A 26,770-nucleotide genomic window follows, 5' to 3' on the forward strand; every position below is an offset into this window, starting at 1 on the left:
AATGCCCGTTTATTGAGGAGCAGCTCTGCATATTTATAGAGCCGGGGGTGGTTTGACAGTCATGACAGTTTAATGGTTGAACGGTTTGACAGTTGGCTGGGGTGCTTTCTGATTGGTGAGTAAGGATCATGTGAGCCAGCAGGGCTAGTCTGATTGGTGGGTAAGGATCATGTGAGCCAGCAGGGCTCACCATTGGACAGCAGGATCATGTGAGCCAGCAGGGCTCACCATTGGACTGCAGGATCATGTGAGCCAGCAGGGCTCACCATTGGATGGCAGGATCATGTGAGCCAGCAGGATCATGTGAGCCAGCAGGGCTCACCATTGGAAAGCTCTTCTTGTGGGACGGGGAAGTTAGTCTTTGGAACCAGGGCGACTCCCAACATTCCCCCCTCTTTGTTATTAAATGAGAGTGGGCGTCTACTCATTCTGGCTGCTTCTTGCTGAAATGGGGCAGTGTGAGAGAAAGAGAGGAGGGAAGTAAGGCGCCCCCACAGGAGGGCAGAGAAGACTGGTATCAACGAAGGTTCCTTGCCACCACAGATCCATGATGATGTCAGTCCATTCAGCATAGGTCTTCGACTGTAGGTATCATCAGTAGCCAGGAAGTTGGTAATTCCTGAGGAGAAGCTGGAGTCTGAATGAACTTTATGATAAAGAGAAGGAACAGGCATAGGGAGTTTTTATAGCCCAAATCTAATGGGGTCTCTGGGTCTGCAAGCTGCCTTGTTGGCACAAGGGGGGTTAAGTGTTCAGCCTTGAGCGGGGCTTGGGCATTTGGGCTTGAAGCAAACAGGTGGTAAAGAACTAGACAGAGGGTTTGAGAAGCCAGGTCATCCTGCTGCTAACTTTGTTTGGCATGACCTGCAGACTAGCCTGTCCTGCACCTAACACCCTCAATTGCACTCTTCATTCCTTGTCCCGTCTAGCTCCCTCCCCTCTCTATTAAGGCTGCTCTTCAAACTTTCTCCTAACTGGGTGTACCAGCTTGCTTCTCTCTTTGCTTTTCTCGAAGGCGGCGAAGGGAGGACGGTGGCCCATTGTTACCAGTCAGATCTCTACAGGTTTTATGTGAAACACCTCAACTTTAAATACTGATACTTGAAATTCTTACAAAACTGGGAGGGTAAACAAAACACACACGTTCCTCCTTAGGCCCAGAAGGCAACTGGTAAAGTGCTCTCTTGTGATCACACTTATTCAGGGGTCACCATGCTCTGGACACCTAAGTGGTTTGTCAGAAGGACAACACACAATGGTCCCACTACCGGCCAGATCCAAGCAAGTAGGGGGTCTGTAAGGAAGAGAAGGGGATCTGGCTGGAGAGGGCCCTTAGGGTCACTTGCCTTGAATATAGGGCAAAGAGAGGACCCAAGAGGGGCTAGAAATGAGGGGGAGCATTAGCAGAATCCATTTATGGAACATTGGGCTAAGAACAGAGACACGGGAGAGGCAGAGCTTGAGGAGATCTTGTGGGGATCTGTAAGACAAGAGTACTTAATGACAGGTGATGATCGTTGGCTCTTCTGATGAAGGTGTAGGAGTGCTGGGCTTAAGCCTGGAAATGTGAATCCACCGGGTAAGTTGGTTATTAGACAGCTTGAGTTTGGCCACCAAGGGAGTGCACATAGTCACCTGAGCAGGACCCTCTCATTTTGGTTTTAGAGGGCTTTTCCCCCCGGTGGGCAATAGTAAACAAGTTGACCAGGTGTTAAGGAGGTAGGGTTTTGAGAGAGACTGGAGTCAGGAAGATGCCAGTCTTGATAGCGCCAGAGTTCAGAGCGTAGATGGAAGAGGAGGGGCAGGGCATAGGTTTCGGAGATGGGTAGGGGTTCTGTAGGCAATCCGGGAGGAATGAGGGGATGGCCATACATGACTTCGTAAGGTGAGACATTAGAAGGCTTCTTTGGTGTAGGTATAGACACAATAAACTATTTTCTGTCTACTGTAATGGCCCTTTTCCCTTGAGAGATAGAGAACCCTAGATACATGATATTTGGGCCTTTTGTGGAGAGGCCCGATATCTCTTTAAGGCCAAGAAATTAAGTAGGAGAACTGTGTCATCTGTTGAGCGCCCTTTGGACAGGCTATTGGGTATCCAACTTCAGACGGGCTATGCAGGGGCTTTGACCGTGATTGTCCGGCAAACCTCTGACTCCCAATCTGGAGGAGAGAATGCACCCCACCATGACCTTCAAGGTCATGGTGGACTCGCTGGAACCCGGTTCATGAGCGAGAGGTCCTGAAGGGTGGAAGAACAGGCACTCCCCTCCCTCCCTCTCTGTCTCTCTCTCTCTCTCAACCAACCTTGTCGTCTCCTGACCTATGGGGGCCTCTTCTTCCCTCTCTTCAGACTCCCCCTTATTAAATTCTGCACACAAGATTGGCCTTACTATCAATTAGACAATCAAAGTCAATGGCCCCCAGGAGGATCCCTAGATCCCTCAATTCTCAGAAATCTGTTTAACTTCTGCGAGCGCTCAAAAAAGTGGAAGGAGTTCCCCTATGTTGAGGCTTTTTCTCTTCTTCATTCTCACCCCTACCTATCCCGGAGATGAACCTCCTCCCTACCAACCATCCCCGACAGCTCCGTCCAGCCCCTCAGGTGCTCCCCCTGACTCGGCCGATACCTTTAGTTCCCCCCAAACTAGGTCCTGCCCCTAGTCCCACAAACCATGGCCCCTTTAAGAGAGGTTGCTGGACCTGAGGGCATTATCTGGGTACGTGTCCCATTCTCTGTGAATGACCTCACGCAACTCGAGCGAAGGTTGGGCTCATTCACCACAGAAGATAGTTTCAATGGGTCCTCTAAGCTTATAGCCTCACTTATATGTTATTGGCTAATACTCTCCTTCTTGAGGAACGTACCAGAGTCTGGGAACTTGCCAGAGCCCATGTGGATGAAACTTGCTGAGTTAATCCCAATCACCCTCCCAGGCCACTTGCTGCCCAAGATCAAACTCCCGACTGGGATTATAATACACAGGCTGGCATACAGAGTAGGGACCGATTCTCCTTGTGTATTATTGCTGGGTTCAAAAAAGCGTCACGTAAGGCCGTCAATTTCCAAAAATTACAAGAGACCCCATTGGAATTTTGGGGTTGGCTTATGAAAGCCCTTCAGCACTAACCTAGATCCCGAAACCCCAGATGGCCGTCATGTCCTTATGACATATTTCCTCTTGCAGAGCTACCCCGTAGACATCTGGGCCAAACTAAAAAAGCTTGAACATGGCCCTGCCACTCCCCAGACTGAGAAATTTCAGATGCTCGCCCAGGCCCTGCAGGGTGCTTCCTCGGGTTGCCGCCCATCACCGATAACCCCCCTGGATGTCTGCTTCAAGTGTGGCAAGAAGGGACATTGGGCTAGGGCATGCCCCACACCACGCACTCCGCATACTCCATGCCTTAAATATCAACAACAAAGTCATTGGGGCTCTGACTGTCCAGATCCCGTAGGGGGCCTATGGCCAGGGAACCCTCCGACCTTCTGGGCATGGCACTCGATTGACGGTGCCTTGGGTCCTTGTCCCCAGCTATAACGATCAATAGACAGGAACCCAGGGTGCGGATTCAGGTGGATGGATGCAAGGTTGACTTTCTCCTTGACACCAGGGCTACCTTCTCAGTCCTGACAGAATTCTGGGGGCAAACAGTGCCGTCCACCTCTCCTATTGTCGGGGTAGGAGGAAAGACCATCTATCCAAGAAAGACTCCCCTGTTTCTCTGTTCCATAGACAACTTCCCATTCTCTCAGATGTTCCTAGTTATGCCCCAATGTCCAGTTCCTTTGATCGGCTGAGATATTCTCTCTAAATTCAATACAACAATCAATACATGGACTCCTGGCATCAGACAGGTCCCAGAATTGGCCTGTTAATCTTTTCTGGCCCTTTTGGCAGAAGACTGGCCATTCTGCTCCACTTGTGAGGCTGACATGAAATACCATACTAACCTGGTTGACCCGATTGTATGGGATACCCACACCCCCTCCACCGTTTCCTGCCCACCAGTTAATATTCAACTCAAAGATCCTAACACCTTCCCAAATCAGGCTCAATACCCCCTGTCCACAAAAGCTCTTCTGGGCCTACAATCTATTATTCGGGACCTTCTTAGCAAGGGGTACCTCCATCCTGCTCATTCCCCTTACAATACTCCCATACTAGCGGTAAAAAAGCCCAACAGGTCCTATCTACGACTCATCAACACCTCCGTTAGGCCCATACATCATTTGGTTCCCAACCATACACTCTGCTGTCTCAGATCCTCCACACTGCCACCCACTTCTTGGTCATAGATTTAAAGGATATCTTTTTGCCTTTAACCTGGACTGTCCTTCCTCAGGGATTTTGAGATAGTCCACACCTCTTTGGACAAACCTTGGCCTCCCACCTCCATTCTTTTTACCCTCAGTGCCCCGAATCCACCCTCTTGCAATATGTTGATAATGGTCCGGCAAATCTCTTTGCCCACCTGTGGGAAGGAAAGCACCCACCACAGCCTTTAAGGCTACGGTGACCCTCAGGGACTCCTTCCTTGGGCAGATTCGAAAGTCCTAGTCCTCTCACTTTAAGACTCAGCTACTAGAGAGACACTTACCCTTCCCTTTCTCTCCCCTCTTTCCAGCCCTGGGAGTATCCGGCCTCTCCAGGAGGGGTCCGAAAAGACTTGGCCAAGGTCTCCCATGTCCCACGTCCAGGACGAGAGCTTCGACTGTCAGGATTCGGTGATGACCAATCTCTGCAGCTCGAACCTGCTACTTAGGCACTCCTGATTTTTTGACTCTAGCAGGGACGCCCCTTTTGCCAATAAGTCCTCTTCCCTCCTCCTTACACGGGTAATGTGTCCTCTCTGCCGGTCGACTCTCCCCTACAGTGCCTTTTGGATCAAATATAGTACCCAGGCCTGGCCCACTTATCCCTTAGACAACCAAAGCAGATGGCCTCTTTTTGGGTCCCTGGATCCCTTCATTCTAAGGGATCTCTTCTAGGCTTTCTTCTTGCTCTGATCCAATCCTGCTCTCTGCACCCCTTGCAAACCTCTACAAATTCTTCTAGCCCATCTAAAGGGCACTCAACAGATGACACAGTTCTCCTACTTAATTTCTTGGCCTTAAAGGGATATCGGGCCTTTCTACAAAAGGCCCAAATAGCATGTATCTAGGGTTCTGTATCTCTCAAGGGAAAAAGGCCATTACAGTAGACAGAAAACATTTTATTGTGTTTATACCTACACCAAAGACCAAAGTTGACTCTCCTTCTTGGGTTTGGCTGGGTACTTCAGAGCCTGGATTACTTTTGAATTTCTCCCTCCTCGCCAGGCTGCTATATAATCTAGCCAAGGGCCCCCAAGATGAACCCCTACCCTCAGCTGTAGGGAAGTCTTTTACAAAAAGACCCTCCTCTGGGCACCTGCCCTGCATCTCCCCGACCTCTCCCGACCCTTCACCCTCTATATACATGAAAAACAGGGACAAAGTCTGGGTGTTCTGGGTCAGGAATATGGCCCCACATTTGCACTAGTGGCCTACCTATCCAAACAGTTCGACCCTACTGTCAGGGGCTAGCCCCCATGCCTCAGAGCCCTAGAAGCAGCCCATGACCTCCAGAAAGAAGCACACAAGCTTACCTTTGGCTCCCCACTAACCATCTCATCTCCTCACCATCTAAAGGATTTCCTCACTTACAAGGGGCTACCGTCACTTCCTCCTTCTAGGGTTCTAAACCCTGCCTCCTTCCTCCCATCTTTTCCCTCACAAGATCCCGTTCACAAATGCCTGGAGGTATTAGAGACAATTTTACCCGGCCCTACCACCATTTCTGAGGGATCCCTGCCCTCTTCAGACCTCGTCTGGTTCTCAGCTGGTAGCTCCTTTATACACGAAGGGGTTAGAGTGGCGGGGTATGCTGTCGTTTCCCTCTCATCCATCATAGAGGTAAAACCTCTCCCACCCTATACCACCAACCAACAAGCTGAACTCATAGCTGCCACAAGGGCATTCGAGCTAGTGGAGGGAAAAACCCTCTCCCTATATACAGATTCTAAATATGTCTTCCATATCCTGATCTCCCACGTAGCCATTTGGAAAGAAGGGGGGCTACCACCAGAGGGACAGCAGTCATTAATTCCACACTTATTTCTGGCCTACTATAAGCCTCCAGGCTGCCTTCCCAACTGGGAATAATCCATTGCAAGGCCCACCAAACTGACTCCTCCCTTACTACTATGGGGAATTCCAAGGCCGATCAAGCGGCTCGATCAGCTGCCCTGCAGAGCTTTACCTCCTCTCTGCTACTCTTCGTTACTACCAGGGATCGGCCCAAAGATCCCCAACAACTCTTCCAGTTTCTTCACTCTCTAATCCATTCTAGTCCACAGAGTCTCACTAACTTTCCTTCACTCCTTTTTCACCCTTTCCCCATGCCATAAGACCCTCCTACAACAGATCACTTCTGCTTGTCAGATCTGCCAGAGAACCAATACCAATACTCCATTAAAACCTAAACCTTTCCCTTATCATCAGGCCCGTGGTCATACATACCCCAGCTGCAGACTGGCAGATTGATTTCACCAACATGCCCCGAGTAAAAAACAAGCCTTTCCTTCTAACAAGCAGGCGTCCATGGTAGTTGACTCACATAATCCCCCGTTTTGGGATACCCACTTCTATCCAATCAGACAATGGCCCAGAATTCACCTCGCAGGTAACTCAGGGACTGGCTCACATGCTATCACTCCCTTGGCATTTGCATTGCCCTTACCGCCCCCAGGCTTCCAGAAAGGTTGAAAGGACCAACAGGTCCCTTAAAGAGACCCTCACCAAACTCACCGGGTAAAGGTGCTCCCCTTGCTCTCCCCTTGCTTTATTGCGCGTTAGAGCCTTGCCAAAGAAGCCTTGATTGTCTTTCAAGGACAATCAAGTATATTGAGCATTCAATGATACTATCCTATCCATTACTAGAAGGTCTCACCCATTGAAAGTCTACATCTGAGGAGTGCTTAGATTCTGGAAGTCTGTTCTCAGGAATGATCCTTCACTCAGAAGTATTGTTGTAGGGCTGGTTAGAGGGGGTGGGTATCAATATATGGTAAGTTGTATTCCACATCACAGTAAAACAGATGAACAGTTTCTTAACCATGAGTTGGGACGAAGTATATGAGTTGTAGAGATTGTCACCAGGCACACAGTTTTGAAATCATTTGTAGGATAATGTGTTTGTTCGGTATGGAATGGGGGGTAGGTGATAGAGACTTTGAGATTCCTGAAGGAACTAAGAAGCCAAGTCCATCCATTTGGTAAGAAATATAAAAGCCTGAAACAGTTTTTCTCTTTGAAAGGTGCAGTTGTCCCTGAAGAATTGCTTCTGAGGAGTGACTGCCAGGATGTGGTTTAGAACAAGAAAGGGAGTGAGACATTATAATCTAACTTAGCCTCCACTGTAGTGAAATTCCCATTCAAGGATCACAGTGTATTTTTGCTTTCTTTCTTTCTTTTTTAAAGACTGTAACCTTTATTTTATTTATTTGTTTGTTGTCATTTGTTTTGTTTTTTATGGGGTGCTGAGCATCGAACCCAGGGCCTCACCCCTCCTAAGCAAGCACTCTACCACTGAGCCACAGCAACCCCCTCCCCCAACCGCAGTGGTCTTTTAATTGCAAGATCCAAAAGCGAATTTCCAGTCCACATTTATCTTGACTTCTTTCATAGTTTTAAAAAACATTTCCTGAAGTTCTATAATTTTGTGGCTTCCAGAAACCATTGTCCTACTTTTCTCCCATCTCTGATGATCCTATTTTACTCTTCTTTAGAAATGGTTACTCTTCTGCCTGTCATCTAAATATTGACATTCTCGGAAGTTTATAGCAGTGCCATTGCTCTTTCCCAAACTTCTTATACTATTTAATACCCTGCACATTTCTCTCTGTGCCTGGAAATATCCTATTTCCTTTTCCACAAAGCTCATTGTATGTATTGACTTCTCTGTTCTTCTTGACAGAAATACTATCTTTGCACAAACTTTCCTAATCTTGACAGGTTAGTTGTTATTCTCTTTGTTGTTCTCATAATAATTTTCTTTTACCTATATTCTAGTACTTCACTTTACTGCAGTTATTTGTATATTTGACTGCTCTCTCTACTGTTTCTTGAGAACAAAGAACCATATCTTATATAACTTTGCATTTTTAACACCTGGAAAATTCTTTTCCTGTATGAGACATGCAACCAAAGTTTGTTGCAGGAGATCAACATGATATAATCGTTTTTCTCCTTCAAGTAAGGAGTTGGAATCATAAGGAATCATCGGGGCTATCTCAAGAAAGCACTTACACGTGGGCAGAGTGCGGAAAGTGGTTTCATTGATGGGTAATAAGAAACCTTTCTGTGTCTTGCTTCCCTTTGCTTTTTCCTGCCTTGTCTGCAAGCCAACTGACCTGAATTATTTGGATTAATAGTTACTCCCTTTTGAAATGAAATTGTAGCAAACTTTTGAGGAAAGATAATGAAATGATGCCACATCGTAAAACTTCCTTTCTAAGTTGTAATGAAATGAGCAATAGTGAATAAAAGTGAAAGCAAGGGACTTCTAGTTTCAGCTGACATAAAATAAGGCCATTACAGCCCATATTTCCCAGAAACTACAACAAAGATCCCTGGACAAAAATACAACGATGACTATCTGAGGCCTCCAGAAAGTAAATAGGAGCAGATGAATTAGGGAGAATAAACAGTGCTTAATGAATGACTAATATGGTAACAGTGAGTTCCATGGTAAATTATTCTTTATACCTGAGATTTGACCCAAGGGCAGGCTGAATCCTGAACTGTTTAGTGGGCAGGGTCAATAAGACTCAAGAGAGAATTAAATTTCTTTGGCCTGTACTTTGGTTTGGTTGGTTTGGTTTCTTAAGGACCCTGCAGAACATGGAGGAGAATTCTCTTTTTGTTGTTTGTTTGTTTTTCTCTTTTGCTCTCTTATTCCTGTCCTGAGGGTAGCCCCTGCTGTGGAACAACTTCTCTGTGATGTAACAATGGTGATATGGTCACCTAAAATCTCGAGATTAAAAACTATTTCTGAGCAAAGGGACTCCTGTTATATGAACATGTGTGTGGGAATCCAAGCTGTTATCATTTCTTTTTTTGTCGTCTTTCTTACCTATTTGTCCTGAGGGTGAGCTTGTGTAGAATTGTGTAGTAGCACAGAGAGCTAAAACTCTGAGAGAACCCCATATAAGAAGAACTGGGGAAAAAAAAGGTCGTTGACAACCAGAGAATATAGGAGAAATGACATGAGGAGACATTAGAAAAAAATGGATGCCTTACCAAAGCAGCACATGTATAGAATACACCTGAAGGATCATCTTGATAATATTGAGAGAAACCAAAAGCATAACAAAAGCTTTGAAATATGAACTGTTATTGGACTAACACATACAGAACAGGTGTAACTTCCAATCTGGAACTAAATGAGTCGATCTCTTTCTAAAACAACAAAGTAAACATTCAAAAATCTTTTAATAGGACCCAAAGTTTCAAAATATACTTAAATTGTCCAGGATTCAATCCAGAATCAATCAATCAGGGAAGTCTGGCCAATTCTTAAGGGAAAAGATAATCAGTAGATGTCCTCTCCAAGATGATCCAGTTGTGATTAGTGCTGCAGCTGTGCTTCATAAAAGTGGACACTCTTAAAATGGAGAGAAAGAAAAAGAGAAGAGAGGGCTCAGCAAACTAGAAAGCAATGGATAGAAATAATCCCAACTGAGAATTGAGAGTAAAGATTGAAAAGAAAAATAAATAGCCCCACTGACTTTGAGACTGTATGAAAAAGAGCATAATATTCATGTTATTGAAGCTCCTGAAGAGGAGGAGAAAGGGATTGTTGCGGAACAAAATATTTCAAGAAGTAATGACCAAAATTTTTCAAAGTTGAGGAAATATATAAATTTACAGATTTAAGAAGCTCATTGCAATTTACACAAGATAAACATAAAGATATCCACACTCAAACACATAATGAAACTGCTGAAAACCAGATAAAGGAAAACTCTTGAAAGCAGCTAGAGAAAAATGAAATATTATATATAGAAGAACTTCAAAATAAATCACTCTGGACTTCTTATCAGAAAACATGGAAGTCAAAAGACAGTGGACACCATCTTTAAAGCACTGAAAAGAAGAGAAACTGACTACCCAGAATATTAGATAGCACCAGAAATATCTTTCAGAAATGAAGATGAAATTAAGAGTTCCTCAGAATAAGGCAAACTAAAAGGTTTGTCACCGGGAGACCTGCTCTAAAGGAAAGATTAAGTGAAACTTTTCATGTTAAAAGGAAATACTAGAATGATCTTTAGAGAAAGGTCCAGAGCAACATCTTAATAACACTAAAAGAAAACAATTAAAAACAATTGCCAATCCAGACTTCTGTGCTCAGTGAAAATAACTTTCAAAAATGAAGGTGACATAAAGGCAACTTCAGATATACCAAAACAGATTAACATGCAGATATTAAAGGGAGTTTTTAGTCAGAAGGAAAATGATGACTAAATGAAAATGTGAATCAACACAGAGGAGTGAAGAGGCCTGAAGATATAAGAAAATTTTCTAGTTATTTAAATAGCTAATACAAATCATAATTTAGTTTGGTTTTTATAATTTATGAATGATAATAAAAATATGAGGCTAAGAGGAGAAATGGAATTTTATTGCTATAAAGTTTTTACTTTGTGTATGAGGTGAAATAATAGCATTTGAAGGCAGTCTGTGATAAGTTAAAAATGTTTGTTGTAAGCCCTAAAGCAAACACTAAAGTAACAATGTAGAGTTATAACTAATTAAAGCCTACAAAGGAGATAAACTAAATCATAATAAAACACTCAATCCAAAAGAAGGGGAAAAAGAAAAGAACTAAAAACAGATGAGATGAACAGAAAAGAAGCAACAAGGTGATAATTTCAAACCTAACCACACCAATCCTCTAAACACCCCATTTCAAAGGCATAGGTTGTTGAACTGGATTTTCTAAAAAGCCAAATCTAACTGTGCTGTTTATAATAATATAGTTTAAATATGTAGAAACAAACAGAAGTAAAAATTGTAAAAAGATAACAACATGCTAACTCTTAACAACAAGGAAGCTGCATTTTTTGTATTGATATCGGATAATATGATTTTTAGTATAAGTAATACTATCAGGGATAAGGATTTCATTTCACCATATAAAGAGAACATAATACTCCTGGTTGTTTATGCAGCTGATAACAGGGTTCCAAAAACTGATAGAATTGCAAAACTGGTAGAATTTGAAGCAAAAACTGATAGAATTGCAAGAAGAAATTGACAAATCCAAAATTATAGTTAGCAATTTTAATACTTTTTTCTCAAAAATATAAGGCAAGTACACAGAAAAATTATTAAGGATGTGAACACTTGAACAACAAAGGCAATACTTGTTTATTTGCCTGTGGCATCTATGTAGAAATGGTAGAATCTAACAAAAACTACAAGAACTAATATGTGAGTTTAGCAGATTTGCAGAATATAAGAGCAATATACAAAAATCAATTACTTTTCAATATATTAGCAAAGAATAATCATAAATTATAACTTAATACTATTTGCAATAGGGTTAAAATGTGAAATACTTTGGTGTAAATCTGTTGGAAGATGTATCACATATGTACACTGCAAACTATAAAACATTGCTGATACAAATTTAATAAGATAGATGGAGAGGTTAATTAGTTACAACTTTAATTAGTTATAACTCTGCACAATATTGAATGGCTCAATATTGTTCAGATGCTTATTTTCTCCAGTTTGATCTACAGATCCATCAACAAACATCCCAGTAGGCTTTTTTGTAGAAATTGAAGATACTTATTTTAAAATTCATATGGGAATGCACTAAGGTGTTTATTTATGAAAAGGAAAGAATAAAAATGGATAAATTAAATTCTCAGCTAAAAAATGAGATAACAAAATAATTCAAAATAAGACATTGGGTAGGAAACATAGATCAAAGCAGAAATTAATGAAGAAAATAATGGAAAAATACATCTAATAAATCAAAATTCTGCTTTTTGAAAAGTTAACAAAATAGGAAACCACTAACTAAATTGATAAAAAAGGAAATAAAAATAAAAAGAGAAAAAGCACAAATACACAAAATAAGAAATGACAAGGAAGAAATAATGAATACAACAGAAATGTAAAAATCCTAAAATAGATTTATAGAGCTCTTTGAAATAAATTTAACATCTAGATGAAATGTATAACTTCCTAGGGAAGTACAAATTGCCAAAAATGACCCTAATATTTTTCAAAAGCAGGGAAACACTAAAGTTATTTGCACTAAGATCAGAAACAGGGCAAGAGTGTTCATTATCTTTATTGCTATTCAGCATTGTACTAGAAGTTTATGCAATGCAATTAGGAGAAACCAATTTGAAACATAGAATGAATTAAGGGCTAGGGTTGTGGCTCAGTGGTAGAGCACTCACCTAGAATGTGTGAGGCACTGGGTTCAATCCTCAGCATCACATAAAAGTAAATAAAATAAAGGTATTGTGTTCATCTACAACTAAAAAAAACCCAATTTTTTTAAAAGAATGAATCAATAAAGAAGTATAAAATTTCTTTTTAAATGATGTAATAGAATTCATGGAAACTCTAGATACTCAATAGTAAAGTGAACTCAAAAAAATTTAATGTAGTAGCAAGGTATAAAATTAACATAAAACTCAGAAGATTTCATATAAACACACAGAGGTCATAGTGATAGACCTTCCCATTTACTACAGGAACCAAACAGATTAAATACTTGGGAATAAATTTGATAGTAAAGATACAAAACTTCTAAGAGGAAAAACAATTTAAAACCCCTTCTAGGGTTTACATGATCATGTCGCCTTAAATTCATATTTTTTCAGTTCTAAACCCCAAGTGATCTTCACTTGGTAGGCTAGCTCTCTGTACTCTTTTTAATATTTTTAAAAATAAGGGCACTGATTCCAGTCACGAGGATTCAATTCCATGATCTAATCACCTCCCAAAGGCTCCATCTCTAAACCTTATAGTCAGATTAAGTTTCTACCCTCTTTATACCTCACAACAGGTATTAGATTACAACACATGAACTGTTGGGGTACACAATCAAACCATTAGCAATCCATATCTCATACACACGAATAAATTGTAGATGAATAAGGAATATAAATTTTAAAAAAATGAAATTATACATATTATACTAGAAGAAAACATGGATATATTCCTCTTTAATATTCATCTAAGGTAAGGTTTTGTTACTTATGACTAAAATTCCAGAAATAATAAAAGGTTGATGAATTTGAATACATAATTTTTGTAAAGCATGTCAATGGAATATAAAATGAACTAAGGGTTTTTCATAGGTCCAAGTTGTGATACAAACAGCTCTTTTCAATTATTGTCATGGTATTACTGCTTAACCTTGCCACCCATTTTATGATACAATAATGTGACAGTGGACTCTTGACTATGAGATACAATTGTTTTATCATATTCTATTTCACCTAGGAGAAGGCAGCCTAATGGAATGGTAATATAGCCTATCAAATACTCAGGTGAGATACCTGATTGGAGATGGGACCCTGTGATTGGTTAGGGAATGTTCCTCCATGATATATACATTGATTTGATGGCAAGTATATGGAAATGTCACCAATAAATACGAGAGTCTAGGAATTAAGAAGTGGAAGTAGGACTGGACCATCTCACTCTCATTCCAGTGACAGAATATATGTATCTGCTATGGTTTAAACATTTGGTCCCTGCAAAATTCATGTTGCAACTTAGTTCCTCATGTAATAGTATTAAGAAATAGGGCCTTTGAAAGGTGATTAGGCCATGAACTCACGAATGGGACTAATGCTTTTATAAAAGAGGCTTCAGAGAGCTGCCTTCCTCTCTTCCATCATCTTTTTGGCCATGTGAGGACACCTAGATGGTGCCATCTATGAAGAATGGGACTTCATTGAATCCATTAGTGCCTTGATCTTGGACTTCCCAGACTCCAGAACTGTGAACAAATAATTTTTTTTCTTTATAAAGTACCCAGTCTAAGGTATTTTATTATACAAGCAGAATGGACTAAGGTGGCATATAATTGCCACCCTGAATTGAGATTAGAGGTCTGATTTCCAGGGGACAATGTTTTTGAGGGATGAAAGGGAAGATGCATTTTACTCTGGGCTCCTAGTTCCTGTTGGTTGAGGAATTTTGCTAGCACAGAAATACCTGTCACTTCTCCATTATACATGCCTAAGTGAGAAGTTGTCAATCATAGGCATCCCACACTCCCATGTCAGAAGATCTAGAGCAGGAAGTGAGCCAGTTTGCAGATCTGGAATTATGATTACTATTGGTCACTTTGGATTCATGATGTTAGTGAAGGTAAAGAAGGTGCTACTATACTCATAGAGGTAACTAATTGATCTTGATTCCAGTCAGAAGCTAGGATTATTTCTATATAATGGTGGTAAGGAGGACTTTTTCTAGAATTTACTTGGGCATATTTTAGTTCTTTTCATGCCTGTGACAATGGTGTGTAGGGAATAAGGAACAATCAGTGGTCCAACTTGGGTATCAGATCCTTTAGGGTATTTGAGTCAGCCACTGGACAAGTAACCAAGACTAGATAAAGTGCTGACTAAGGTTGAGGGAAAAATAGTATAGGTGGTTATAGGAAGGAGATGAAGTTTATCCAATATGGTCTTAGAATGAGTTGTAGCAGCAAGGATTATACCAAGTTCTACTTACCTTCCTATCTTTAGTCTTCTGGTGGTTACTACCTTGAAACTTCAGTGGTAGATTGGAGTTAATGAAGGGCATGTACAAATTTGAGGGGTGCACAGAGTAGACTGTATTAGATGCCTTTTCTGAGCCACTTTGCATGATCTCATCTTTGACTCAAGCTATGATGTGGTGAGCAATTCTTTGCAGGGCTCAGCCCACTCACGTTAATAGTGCCTGTGTGTTTGTTTTCCTTTGATGTTCATTACTCACTTGCAGTTCACATTTTACTCCTCAAAAGCATGGAGGAATTGACACTCTGGGGTTAATATTCAGCCAGGGTTCAATATCTAATGGGTCTGAAATGTATTTCATAAAGCTTCTGAGAAGAATGCTTATTAAACAACCAGTTGCCTGTACCAGTGACCCACTCAAGAAAACTTCTTTATGTTGATTTTATTCCCTGTTCAACATCCCTGTGCTCTACTTGTCCTCTGAACACATTCCTAAATAAAAGTCTTGTAGTCAAGCCTTTGCAGCTAGGGCAGCCCAAGCAAAGACAGAAGTATGGAGCATGATTAGCAAACTATTGCCCATGGCCAAAGCCACTACTAATTTTGTAAATAAAATTGTATTGAAACACAGCTACACACATTTTTTTTTTAATGTATTAAGTATGCTGTTTTCATGCTGAAGGATTGAATAGTGTGGAGGAGACATATAGCCTACAAAATTGAAAATATTTACTTACCAAACCTTTCTGGAAAAAGTATGCCAACTCTGTCTGCAAAATTATAAGAAAAAGAATGAGAGCCAAGAATAGTATAGCTAAGCAAGTTGTCTTTCAAGTATAGGGAAAGCAATCAGGCTTTCAGAATTCAGGGACCATAATACCTATAAGCTTTTCTTTAAAAATTAAAAATTCAAATTATAGTAATCCAAAAGTCAAAAGAATGAATTCTGTAATAGCGAGAATGTAGGAAATAAGTTAGCAGTAAACATTAAATTTATTCAATTATAGAAGTAAGGTTAAACCACTTTCACAATTATGGTTAAAGATAGAATTAAATGTAATAATGTGCATAATTATAAATGTTTTTCATGATAATACTAAAAGAATGATATTAACAAAAATAGAGAAGGGAAGGCAGATGAAAGAGGAGACATTGTACACTAATTTTCTTGGCTTTCATAGGACAACTGTTTTATCTAAACTTATCGCAACCACAAAAAGAACTGAAGTTAGAATGTAAGTCTTCTACATTTCAGAAAAAACCCCCACAACACTGCAAAACACAACACAACCCTTATTGCTGTATTATCCAATCAGGTAGCCCTTAGCTGTATACACATATGTGTGTACTTAAATTATAATGAACATTAGGGCTGGGGTTGTGGCTCAGTGGTAGAGTGCTTGCCTAGCATGTGTGAGGCACTGGGTTTGATCCTCAGCACCACATAAAAAATAAACAAATAAAATAAAGTTATTGTATCCATATACAACTAAAAATAAAAAAGTATAATGAACATTAATTAAAGTTAAATAAAATTTAAAATTCAGTTACATAGTTTTGCTTAGTATATTGTAAGCGCCCAGTAACCACATCTAACTATGGCTACTGTGATGGATAATGTAGAACATTTCCATCATAGCACAAAGTTCTATTAGCGCTGCCTTATAGGAAAAAGAAGTGTTCAGAGTAGTCCTAACACAAAACAAATCATTGGAACTAACCCTAAACATGCCCCTTAAAAGAAATGCATATTAGTTTAAAAATTAAAATACAACTAACTAGATACTATATACTGTAAATAAGGTCATGAAGTCGGAATGTGAAAGGAAGTATTGAAAGGAAGCTCAAGTGATAATATTAGGAAACTGGTTTTAGTGCAGAAAAGTTTTGAATGAGGAATATATTATAAATACTCTACCACTGAGCACTCTTACCACTGAGCCACAACCCCAGCTCCCTGACTATTATGCTTTATAAAGATTAATTTTTATGTAACTTATACCTTTATAATAGAAAAGTTACCTTTACAAGTACATTATAAATACCCAAAACAAGAATAGAACTATAATGAATTATTATTTACCAATTAAGATAGCATCAAAGTATAATCACCAAAAATCACAAAAAATATAAACAGAAACAAAATAGTATCAGTCCCTGTTAAAAATAGAAGGCAAAACAAAAAACAAAACCAACCCACCAAGGGGTAGAAAGGATCTGACCATTATGCTTTTTTTTTTTTTTATATTTTTTTTAGTTGTAGGTGGACACAATGCCTTTATTTTTATTTATTTATTTTTTATGTGGTGCTGAGTATCGAACCCAGTGCCTTACCCATGCTAGGTGAGCACACTATCACTGAGCCACAACCCCAGCTCCCAGACTATTATGCTTTATAAAGATTAATTTTTATGTAAATTATACCTTTATAATAGAAAAGTTACCTTTACAAGTGTTCATGGAAAACTTGTTAAGTGTTTAGCATACATTCATCCCCTGAAACTACTTAATTTCAGAGAGTGGAAATATAGTAGAGTCTATATTTTTTGTTACAGTGGAAACTATAAATTTATTTGAAAAGGAAATAACAATATTAAGGTACATAAAAATAAAAAAGAGGCCTCATCTTTTGCCTGAGTATAAAATGAAAATTGAAATTGCAGTATATTTTAAAAATATGAATGATCAAAAGCTATTATTTCAACTAAAGTTATACTCAAAGGAACTTTTTTTTTTTGGTTGTTGATAGACCTTTATTTTATTTATTTATATGCAGTGCCGAGAATTGAACCCAGTGCCTCACACATGCCAGGCAAGTGTGCTGCGCTATTGCTAAGCCACAGCTCCACCTCAAAGGAAAATTTGCAGTTATTAGCACTGAAATTACTAAATGAATGTATTCCTTAGGGTTCTCCATTGACCATAGAATCTAGTTTGTAGACTTTTTAGAAGTCTAAAGAACCAAGCTTGCATCCTACAGAGCCAAAAAGAGAACATCAGGGAAAATCACTCACACTACAGAAGTGTTTAAGCAATATACTGTTGCTGTGGTCACCTGCTAAGCACTGTAATACGTTCAAGAAATGTCCAAAGTTCCACCACAGTCACACTAGAAAAAGCAGCTGTCTCTAACTAAAGTTTTTATTTCGTGGGGCTGGGGTTATAGCTCAGTGGTTAAGCACTTGCCTAGCATGTGTGAGGCACTGGATTCAATCCTCAGTACTTCATAAAAATAAATAAAATAAAGGTATTGTGTCCATCTACAACTAAAAAATGAAAAAAGAAAAAATCTTATTTTCCTACACATTGCCTACTTCTGTATTTAAATGGACTTAGTTATGTCTACATGGCAGACTTAGGTCATATGTGTGTATTCTAGCTGCAGAGAGTTTAGGAAGTTTGATTCTTAGTTTTCCAGCAGAAAAGGAAAGCAAATGTTAAGGGATATTTGAAGTATGTTTGTTTTCAGTGTTTCAACTTATAATATTCTGCAGTGAGAAAATATGAAAAGCAATGAATTATGTATTTTATTTATGAAGTCAGAAAAATTATAAAAGCCCAAGGAAAGCCATAGGAAGATGTTAGCAATGGTAATCAGAGATGAATAAAAATTGATTGAGAAAAATAATAGATAATTCAGAGCAATTTTTTCTATGAAAACATAAATTATCAAAACTGACCCCCAAAGAGACAGAAAGCCTTAAGTAGATCATACTGGTAGAATAAAGTGATTGCACTTAAAGGCTTATAAAAATAGTGTTGTATAGAAAACTAGAGAATGATATTACGTATCATTTCTAATAGAAAGGTCTTATAAAATTTTGACAAATAGAATTCATCACAATATAGAGGGCTCATTTCAGGGATTCTTTAATGTGAGAAATTTTTCAAATATAGTTTCTTGTATTAATAGATCAAAGGTAAAAGCCACATAATTATATGCCCAGAAGATATTTGTCAATATTCAATTCCAGTTCTTTTTAAAAATCTCTAAGAGAAAGAGGTACATCATGCTGTCATAATTAAAAGAAAGGTATATTATATATCTAAAGTCAGCATTATAGTTAACTGGAAACATACTTACTAAGTCAGGAACAATATGAAATAACCAATATTACCACTGCTCTACACATATTAACCAGTAACTGCATGATATAAATAATACTGTAAAGAAGGTGGCAAAATTATTATTTAACATGATTGACTAATACATCAAACTTTTTGGATTTGAATTCCCCTACCCTTTTGCTTTCCAGACAAGTTATTCTGTGCTTTTTTTTTTTTAAATATTTATTTTTTAGTTGTAGTTGGACACAATACCTTGATTTTATTTATTCTTATGTGGTGCTGAGGATTGAACCCAGGGCCTTGCACGTGCTAGGCAAGCGCTCTATTGCTGAGCCACAACCCCAGCCCTGGTGTTTTTTTTTAATCTATAATAGTACTAATCCCTTCTCATTAAATTAGTAGTATTAAATTAGTAGTATTCCTATATTCAAATGCTTATTAGAACATATAATAAAAGGTACAATTTATAGTGGCATACAAAAATGATGAAATATTGAAAAGCAAACTTAAATGTATAGGGCCTATCTCAATGAAACTTAAAACTATTGAGGAACATTTAAGGAAGGCTTGGAAAATTGGAAAAAAATCCATCCTTTGTTAGCCTATGTGTTAAGTACAGTACACTTCCAAGTAAAATTTTTTTTTTAATTTTGATTTTTAAAATTTTTTAAATTTGTTCTTTTTAGATATACATAACAGTAGAGTGTATTTGACATACATACATGGATGTACAATGTCTCATTCTTGTGGTTGTACATGATGTGGAGTTACACTGATCATGTATTCTATATGAACATAGGAAAGTTACAGACGATTGATTCCATTTTCTATTCCCATCCTGCCTCCCTTCCCTTCATTCCCCTTTGTCTAATACAGTGAACTTCTATCCCCCCACATTATTGTTTGTTAGCACCTGAATATCAGAGAGAACATTTGGCCTTTGGTTTTTTTGGAATTGGCTTATTTCACTTAGCAGGATAGTCTGCAGTTCCATCCATTTACCAGCAAATGCCATAATCTCATTCCTCTTTATGTCTGAGTAATATTTCATTGTATATATATATATACCACATTTTCTTTATTCATTCATCTGTTGAAGGGCATCTAGATCGATTTCATAGCTTAGCTACTGTGAATTAAGCTGCTATAAACATTGAAGTGGCTGTGTCACCATAATATGCTGATTTTCAGTTCTTTGGGAATAAATTGAGGATTGGGATAACTGGGTCAAATGGTGGTTCTGTTCAAAGTTTTCTGAAGAATATCAATACTGCTTTCCAGAGTGGTTGTACCAATTTGCAGTCCTACCAGCAATGTATGAGTGCACCTTTTCCCCCACATCCTAGTCAACATTTATTGTTATCTAAGTAAAATGTTAATATTTGACAAATGATTCTAAATCTCATCTGAAATAGTCTGACAATAACCAGGATAACTTAGATAAGGAATGAGGGCAGGGAAAACCTCTCTCAATTAAAAAAAAAAAATTGTATGGTGGTATAGTAGTTAAAATAAACTTCCACTGAAAAGGATTTAAAAAAAACCCAAAACAAGAGTAATATAAGAGGGGCTGGGGATGTGGCTCAAGCGGTAGCACGCTCGCCTCGAATGCGTGCGTCCCGGGTTCAATCCTCTGCACCACATACAAAACAAAGATGTTGTGCCCGCCGATAACTAAAAAATAAATATTAAAATTTTCTCTCTCTCTTTCTCTCTACCTCTCTCACTCTCTTAAAAAAAAAACAGAGTAATATAAGAGAAGGTACAGAAATAAACTCAAATTCACATATGACTTTAGTATATAAAAGATGGCATTGCAGATTATTGCTAGAGTCTGATTATATAAGTGCTCATATGAAAAGATTTTCAAGTTATATTAAGTAAAAAAAAAGTGAAAAAAAACCCCAACATTCCCAATCAGTGCAAAAATTTTAAAAAGAGTTAATAAGCTGGGATAAAGGCTACCATTTGGGGGATGGGAAAGGCAATATGGATTTCTATTCTACAAGTTTCACAAAAGTTAACTCACTATTTTACTTTGATACTATGCACATCTGTTTTCCTGACAATCTTTTACCAATAATTTTAGCATTCATTGATATTACTTGCCTGATTTTATTATTATGGTGGTTGAAAATGGTCATTTCCTCCCATTTTTATCAATTATTACTTGACATTCTTTAAAAAATAACTTTATTCCCTTTAAAAAAATGCCTTTTAAAAAGAATTTTTTTTTGGTCATCAGTTTGGAATCCTGGACTTTTATTCTTTCTGTTATAAATCATTTCTATCATTATATAATTTTGTGATGCCATGTTATTCCAAATTTGAATAACAGAAGACTCCATTTTAAATTTAATTGGAAAACTGTAAATTTTGTTTAAAAAGAATGGTTAATAAATCATTTATATGTAAACAATGTAAATTTATACTGCCACTAAAAAGATACTTTAGAAATATTTATGTGTTTTAGAAATATTTGTATATTTTAAAATACATGGATAGATAGTAAGTGCTGATATGGAAAAATTCTCAATTTATTAAGTAAAAAAGGAAAGGTGTCAAAGGAGTGAACATCCATTGATGTACATTTTGATAATGTGTATACCGTTTTAAAAACTTCTTTAATAAAGAACTGTTCACAATGGTTGTTTCTAAGTGATATTAAAGGCTAGGTAGGTGGGCAGAGACCTAAGTATTATTTTATACTTTTCTGAATATTTTAGAAATGTATTGTTAAATGAATTATATTTATAATTTTGAAAAGAAAAAAATCAGAGGACTCTCGGTTACTCTCAACTTTTTCCTTTGGTGTCCTAATGCTGTGAGTTGGGCTATTTTGGATTATGTAAGAGGAGTTGAAGGATGGGGAATTGATAGTTTGGGGATAGTATAAGTGCATGGAAGACAAGAAGGGAGAGTCCTCCGTTAAAAACCTTCTTAAAGTATGGGTGTAGAATTTTGTTGCTCAGTCTTCATGTCTATACCTGTTTCTAAAGCTCAACAGAAATATCTGAAGCTGTTGATTATTATTTTAGAAAGTTGTACAGGAGGGTGAGATAGACTTCATGGGTTAATAATTTTTGAGAGTTGCTTATAAAAAGTTCTGTCTACTAAAGGATTTGGGTGGATTTCAGCCTAGGCCTCTCAGTACTGTTGTCCTTATTTTATTTTTTAATGCAGATTTTCAATATGTTAAATTGTGTTTTTTTCCCTTGTTACTGTTTATGTGATTTTTATCTCTCTTTCCACTGGCATTAAGTTCTGTGAAGGCAAAGGACTTTGTTTTATCATTGTATTCTGTAGCTTAGAATAGTCCACTTAATAGATTTAGCACTTACAAAAAGAATATACTCTGCAGGGGCTGGGGTTGTGGCTCAGCAGTAGAGCGCTATTCTAGCACATGTGAAACCCTGAGTTCGATCCTCAGCACTGCATAAAAGTAAATAAATAAAATAAAGGTATTGTGTGCAACTAAAAAGTAAAAAATAAATATTTTTTTAAAAAAGAATATACTCTGCAAACATTTGTTGATTCAGTAACTGTGTTAAGATAACTACGGGAACAATTGAGAATTAGCTAGGAGTGGACTCCTTAGGAGAGAACATTTCAATTGATGTCCTTTTAACTAATTTGTTTTTTTTTTAGTCTGACTAAGGACATGACTGGAAAGGAAGATATATACCGAGGTCCAGCCATCAGGGCTCTCTGCCGAATCACGGATGTAAGTTCTCTGTCTTACTGAGTTACCTAAGGGAGCTTTTTAACTGCTAATGATGTGTACATTTAGTATGATCCCCTAGTTTGACTTGGTCAATCTTCTGTGTAAGAGAAACAAGACCACCGGAAAGGCTTTTGTGATTCCAGGCTTTTTTTTTTTTTCTTTCAGTTTGTTTTTTCCTTTTGTTTATTCATATTAGTTTATTTTCTCTGTATTTGCCCTCACAAACTTATTGTAATTAGGGCACTGTTTTTATTTAGCTTTGTAGTCACTGTGACCAAAAGACCTGACAAGAACAACATAGAGGAGGAAGTGTTTATTTTGGCTCTTGGGTTGAAAGGTTCAGTCCATTGTCAGTTGAATCTATATCTTTAGGTATGAGGTGAAGCAGAGCATTATGGTAGAAGGGCCTGGAGTAGAAAAGCAGCTCAAGACTTGGCAAGCAGGAAGCAGAGAGAACTCTACTCACCAGGGACATAATATAAGTCCCAAAAGCACACTCTCAGTGACCTATTTCCTCCAACCTGCCTACAGTTACTGGCCAGTTAACCCATATCAATGGATTAAACCACTTATTAGATTATACCCCATAATCTAATCATTTCACCTATAAAAATTCTTGTATTGTCTTATACATGAACTTTTGGGGAACCCTCTCATATCTAAACTATAATAGGCACATTGGTTATAGGAAACAAAAACCCATTCAAATTTCATTTTAAAAATAAAAAACTTTATTATAGGACACTAGTGTTTCAGAATTAGAGGCTTATTAACTAGTCACCAGAGCAAGAAATAGAAAGCTCTAAGGGAAATAACTCAGCAGTAAGATTTCTCAGATATTTACTGTGATGATCTATCATCTACCAGATTTAGGCCCCCTTGTTCAGGATATTTAAGAGAATCTCATTATCCCTTAGTAAAGCCAGTAGTTTGAATCCACTTGGATCTGAGTCAGGTGATTAACTTTGATCTAGTCCATTGTGTCTGAAAGGATTAGGTCATATAAAGTACATCAGGTTATTCCTTTTTAGGAATTCTGAGTAGAAAAGATTAAAATGAAGGTAGGCCAGCATTGCCAAACAGATTGAATAACAGCTGTACTATAATTCATGCTTTGATATATCTTATGTGTGTATCTTTGCAACCTTCTCACGTTTTAAAGTTTGGGCCTGATCAAATTGTAAATTTAGTAAATTTGGATTATAGAACGAATAATATAAACAGGTTAATTTTTTTGCTGCCTTTTTGTTTCATTATGGTTGTTTTTGTGTTCATTGTTTGATTGGTAGCATAAGATTTGACCATGCCAGAATATTGATCTTGGTTCACTCATTTTTATCTGCCACCACTGTATTACCACCTTCTTACTGCTCACATTTTTCCCAGTGAAGGTTAAAAAGAATTTTATTTCTCAAGACTTCCACACTGAGGTTTTACTATAGTAGGATATTACAATTACACATTTAATTTCTTATATGTCTAAGATAATCAGGAGTTACATTTAATTTATAGGACTGTCTGGGATTCACATATAATATATGCACTTCACATAGAAGTATCTTCAGAACTTCAAAACTGGCCTTTGTCCCTATACAGAAATTTCTTTATAATATCTTTAACTTATAGGTTTAACTTCTCTATTCTTTTTAAACTGTAATTCTCTATTTTGAGACTGTTTATTTCATTGTTGAAGTTATGTTTTCCTACAAATAATCTTAATTTTTTTTTAATTGGGGTTGAATTCAATATTGCTTTAACTCTGAGCTACATCATCAGGCCTTTTTATATTTTATTTTGAGACTAGGTCTTGCTAAGTTTCTTTGGCTGGCCTCAAACTTGCAATCCTCTTTCCTCAGCCTCCCGAGTTACTGGAATTACAGGTGTGCACCACCATTCCTAGCTAAATCTTCCTTGAAGCTTCTACTGGGTTGATTGGGTTCTGCCCTCTGGAATACAATTACTGTATTACATAATAATTCCTTTAAGGCATCTGGATATTTGCACAGAAACAAGTATATGACTGGTTTTTGTGAGTTATTTTAAAGTAGTAATTTTGCATGACATGTTTTTCTTCAACAGCTTTTTCTTTTTGAATGTTATTAGGGAACAATGTTACAAGCCATTGAAAGATACATGAAACAGGCCATTGTGGATAAAGTCTCCAGCGTGTCCAGTTCAGCACTAGTGTCTTCCTTAGTAAGTGAGCAAACATATTCCTGATTCTTAAGTATGATGTAGTTTCTAATTGCTAAAACATAACATTACTATGATTTTCTCATAAATGAAACAGATAAAAAGTACATACTGCTTCTCTGTTACTTTATCCAACTGTGTTTTATCTAGAGGAGCCCTGAGCAGTAAAAACTGAAACACATTTGAAGAGTTTTGGGAATCTGAAAGTTGTGTACATAAAAAAAGATGGGGGAGAGGGAGGAGACAGCAAAGTAGGAGACAGCGAAGAAATTGAGGGCATTCTTTTTTAAAAATCTTCCTTTATGACTTGCATACTACCTCTTTGTCCTAGGTGCCCTGTCTGCACATGTTTTTCAATCCCAAGTCTTCTGTCCCAAATCTGAATTTCCTCTAAGGAAGTAGTTTTTGTTTTAATAACAGCTTTTTTTTTTTTCTCCTTTTCTTCAAAATAAACTGTATTCATTAAAACCTGTTGCATTGTATTTGATTAAAATCAGTTTTCAAAGTGTGAATGCATTAGAGCAGCTGAATCACAAGACCTCCTGATTTTGGAATGTCATTGGTCAGAGTTTTTTTTATAGCAGGGGTTACACTGTATTCTGTTCCTTCTTCCAAGGGAGTTTCTTGGAAGTAAAGCAGGTTAACATCCATTCCTTCCCTTTCTTCCCCTCTTATTATTTCCTTTTACACACCCCTTCCAGCTTACATGTATTTACCTTTGCGAAGGAATGTCGAAGAAAATATTTTGGCTTATTGTTTTAGGAATAGACTTACACAGTTACAAAGTTTTCTTTTTTTGTGAAATGTCTGTTAGTAATTTTGCAAGAAAATAAATTTGTGCTTCTAAACTTTTAGTGATCATGCATTTCTATTCTCATTTTCCCCCCCTATATTTAGCATATGATGAAGATAAGCTGCGATGTGGTTAAACGCTGGATAAATGAAGCCCAAGAAGCTGCATCAAGTGACAATATTATGGTCCAGGTACTATCATTTAATCACATTAGCATGTCTCAGAATCAGCTTTCTTAAAGGGCAATGTATTGATTCTCCAGCATTAATTAAAGGCAAATTCTTTGGCATATTAAGCCGACTACTGGTGCATATTCTCAAGTAAGTGTTTCAGTAATCATGATTAATGCCATAGGCCTTTCAAATAGAAGCTAGATGACCTCCTATAGGAATGTTTGGGAACTAATCTTATGTTTTGTAGTAGATTGAAATGCCAGTCTATTTCATAGTGCATTACAGTCTTTTATTTATAAAATAATTTGAGTAGAAAGATATTCCATCCCAAATTTCTCAAGCCTTGATTATAGACATTTTAAAAATAATAAAGAGCTACTTTTAAAATTGTTTTATATAACATTGGTTTTTAATTTTTATTAAGCATATACACCAGCATGGCAATTGAAACAACTTATAAGATCATGAACCAAAAAGGAAAGACAAAGAGATTACAAGGGCAGCTTTGAACAGAATTCATTCTTGGATCAGTTTTAGTATTAATCACGTATAGTAAGATCATCTGCTTAATGTTCTATTATTTAAGTGTTGTACTAAGTGTTTTGTGAGAAATCTAGATTAAAAGTTTACACAAAATTTTTTTTCCAGGGGTGGGGTTGTAGCTCAGTGATAGAGTGCTTGCCTTGCACGTGTGAGGTTCTGGGTTCGATCCTCAGCACCACATAAAGATAAAAAACAAAATAAAGGTATTGTGTCCATCTACAACTAAAAAAAAATATTAAAAAAAAAAAAGTTTCCAGATTCTGGAGCTTCTTGTTTCATTTTAGTTAGTTTTATTTGGAATCACTTTGAAATTAGCTAAGTGAGATTTTATTTGGAACACTTCCTCTTTCCCTAGGTTGTCTCTTCTCAGCTCCAGTGAAATTATAGAAAATCAATGTTTAAATTGTGTTAAATTAAGGAACAGTGATTTTCTAATTATGTAATTCACTTAAAGTACTACAACTCATACAACATGTAAAGATATTT

At 37.7% G+C, this 26,770-nt stretch overlaps 1 protein-coding gene across 1 annotated transcript in view; it reads left to right on the forward strand.

Moving 5' to 3' along the window:
* Copg2 (coat protein complex I subunit gamma 2) overlaps window positions 1-26,770 on the forward strand; it is a 133,553-nt gene that overhangs the window by 14,973 nt on the left and 91,810 nt on the right. The window contains exons 6-8 of the mRNA XM_076833159.1: window positions 22,507-22,582; window positions 24,686-24,778; window positions 25,673-25,759. Coding sequence (XP_076689274.1) covers window positions 22,507-22,582; window positions 24,686-24,778; window positions 25,673-25,759 — 256 coding nt within the window. The remainder of the gene's footprint in view (window positions 1-22,506; window positions 22,583-24,685; window positions 24,779-25,672; window positions 25,760-26,770) is intronic.

The sequence above is a fragment of the Callospermophilus lateralis genome, chromosome 1 (assembly GCF_048772815.1).
Source record: "Callospermophilus lateralis isolate mCalLat2 chromosome 1, mCalLat2.hap1, whole genome shotgun sequence".
NCBI classification, from domain to species: Eukaryota; Metazoa; Chordata; class Mammalia; order Rodentia; family Sciuridae; genus Callospermophilus; species Callospermophilus lateralis.